The sequence below is a fragment of the Eimeria mitis genome, genomic scaffold, assembly GCF_000499745.2.
Source record: "Eimeria mitis Houghton genomic scaffold, Emh_scaff752, whole genome shotgun sequence".
In the NCBI taxonomy this organism is placed as follows: domain Eukaryota; phylum Apicomplexa; class Conoidasida; order Eucoccidiorida; family Eimeriidae; genus Eimeria; species Eimeria mitis.
The window spans coordinates 4,462-5,585 of record NW_013575508.1 but is presented as its reverse complement, the minus strand read 5'-3'; the positions used below and the strand labels follow the sequence as shown (position 1 = coordinate 5,585).

Sequence of the window (1,124 nt, the reverse complement as noted above, 5' to 3'; positions counted from 1 at the left end):
CAGCAGCAGCAGCAGCAGCAGCAGCGGCAGCAGCAGCAGCAGCAGCAGCAGCGGCAGCAGCAGCAGCAGCGGCAGCAGCAGCAGCGGCAGCAGCAGCAGCAGCAGCAGCAGCGGCAGCAGCAGCAGCAGCAGCAGCAGCAGCAAAAGGGGTTTCGTGTTTGTTTTGCTGTGCTGTAATTCAGGGAGCTGGAGCTGTGCGCGGGGCTGCATGCGCTGCTGCTGCCATCAGCAGCAGCAGCAGCAGCAGCAGCAGCAGGTGCTGCAGCAGCACCAGGAGCTGCTGCTGCCGTCGGCAGCAACGAGCGCAACAGCAGCAGCAGCAGCAGCAGCAGCAGCAGCAGCAGCAGCAACGGGGGGAATTCTCTGTCTCCTTTGCTGCAGCAGCAGCTCCGCAGACAACTGGCGATGCTGCTGCCTCTGCTGCTTCGAATATCTCAATCAACCAGCAGCAGCAGCAGAAACAGCAGCAGCAGCAGCAGCAGCAGCAGCAGCAGCATGGATCGCTGCAACGCAACAGCAGAACAGCTGCAGCAGTTTGCTGCTGGCTGGTGGGGGGCCGTTGTTATACTAGAAGACGGGAGGGTCTCGCATGTAGGAGAAGCAGCAGCAACTGCTGCTGCTGCTGCTGCTGCTGCTGCTGCTGTTGCTGCTGCTGCTGTTGCTGCTGGTGCTGCTGCTGTTGCTGCCGGTTCTGCGTTTGAGCCCCGTGCTGCTGGTTTTGCTGCTGTGCAGCACTCCTGCTGCTGCTGCTGCTGCAGCAAGAACAGGGTGCATACAATGCTGCTGTTGTTGCTGCGCCGCTGTATTGCTGCTGCTGCCGCTGCTGCTGCTGCTGCTGCTGCTGCTGCTGCTGGTGTGTGTACAGATTCCTGAGGCTGCTGAGGCCTTTGGGTGGCTATCTGCTGCAGCAGCAGGAGAGCAGCAGGCGGAGTTGCTGCTGCTGGCGCCCTTGCTGCTTCTTGGGGGCCAGCGGCAGCAGCAGCAGCAGCTGCAGCAGCAGCAGCAACAGCAGCAGCAGCAGCAGCAGCAGCAGGTACTAGGTGCAGCACGCAGCGACGGCCAGGTGTACGTACAGTGCAAACGTCTGCTGCAGCAATGGCTGGCTCGCTGCTTCAGGGCAGGTA

The 1,124-nt window shown here is 62.2% G+C and overlaps 1 protein-coding gene across 1 annotated transcript in view; it reads left to right on the top strand.

Annotated features, from left to right (window-relative positions):
• The window catches only part of EMH_0021430 (uncharacterized protein), a gene marked incomplete at both ends in the record, with an annotated part of 4,800 nt that overhangs the window by 148 nt on the left and 3,528 nt on the right, over window positions 1-1,124 (top strand). Inside the window, 2 exons of the mRNA XM_013501768.1 lie at window positions 3-548; window positions 866-1,082. Coding sequence (XP_013357222.1) covers window positions 3-548; window positions 866-1,082 — 763 coding nt within the window. The remainder of the gene's footprint in view (window positions 1-2; window positions 549-865; window positions 1,083-1,124) is intronic.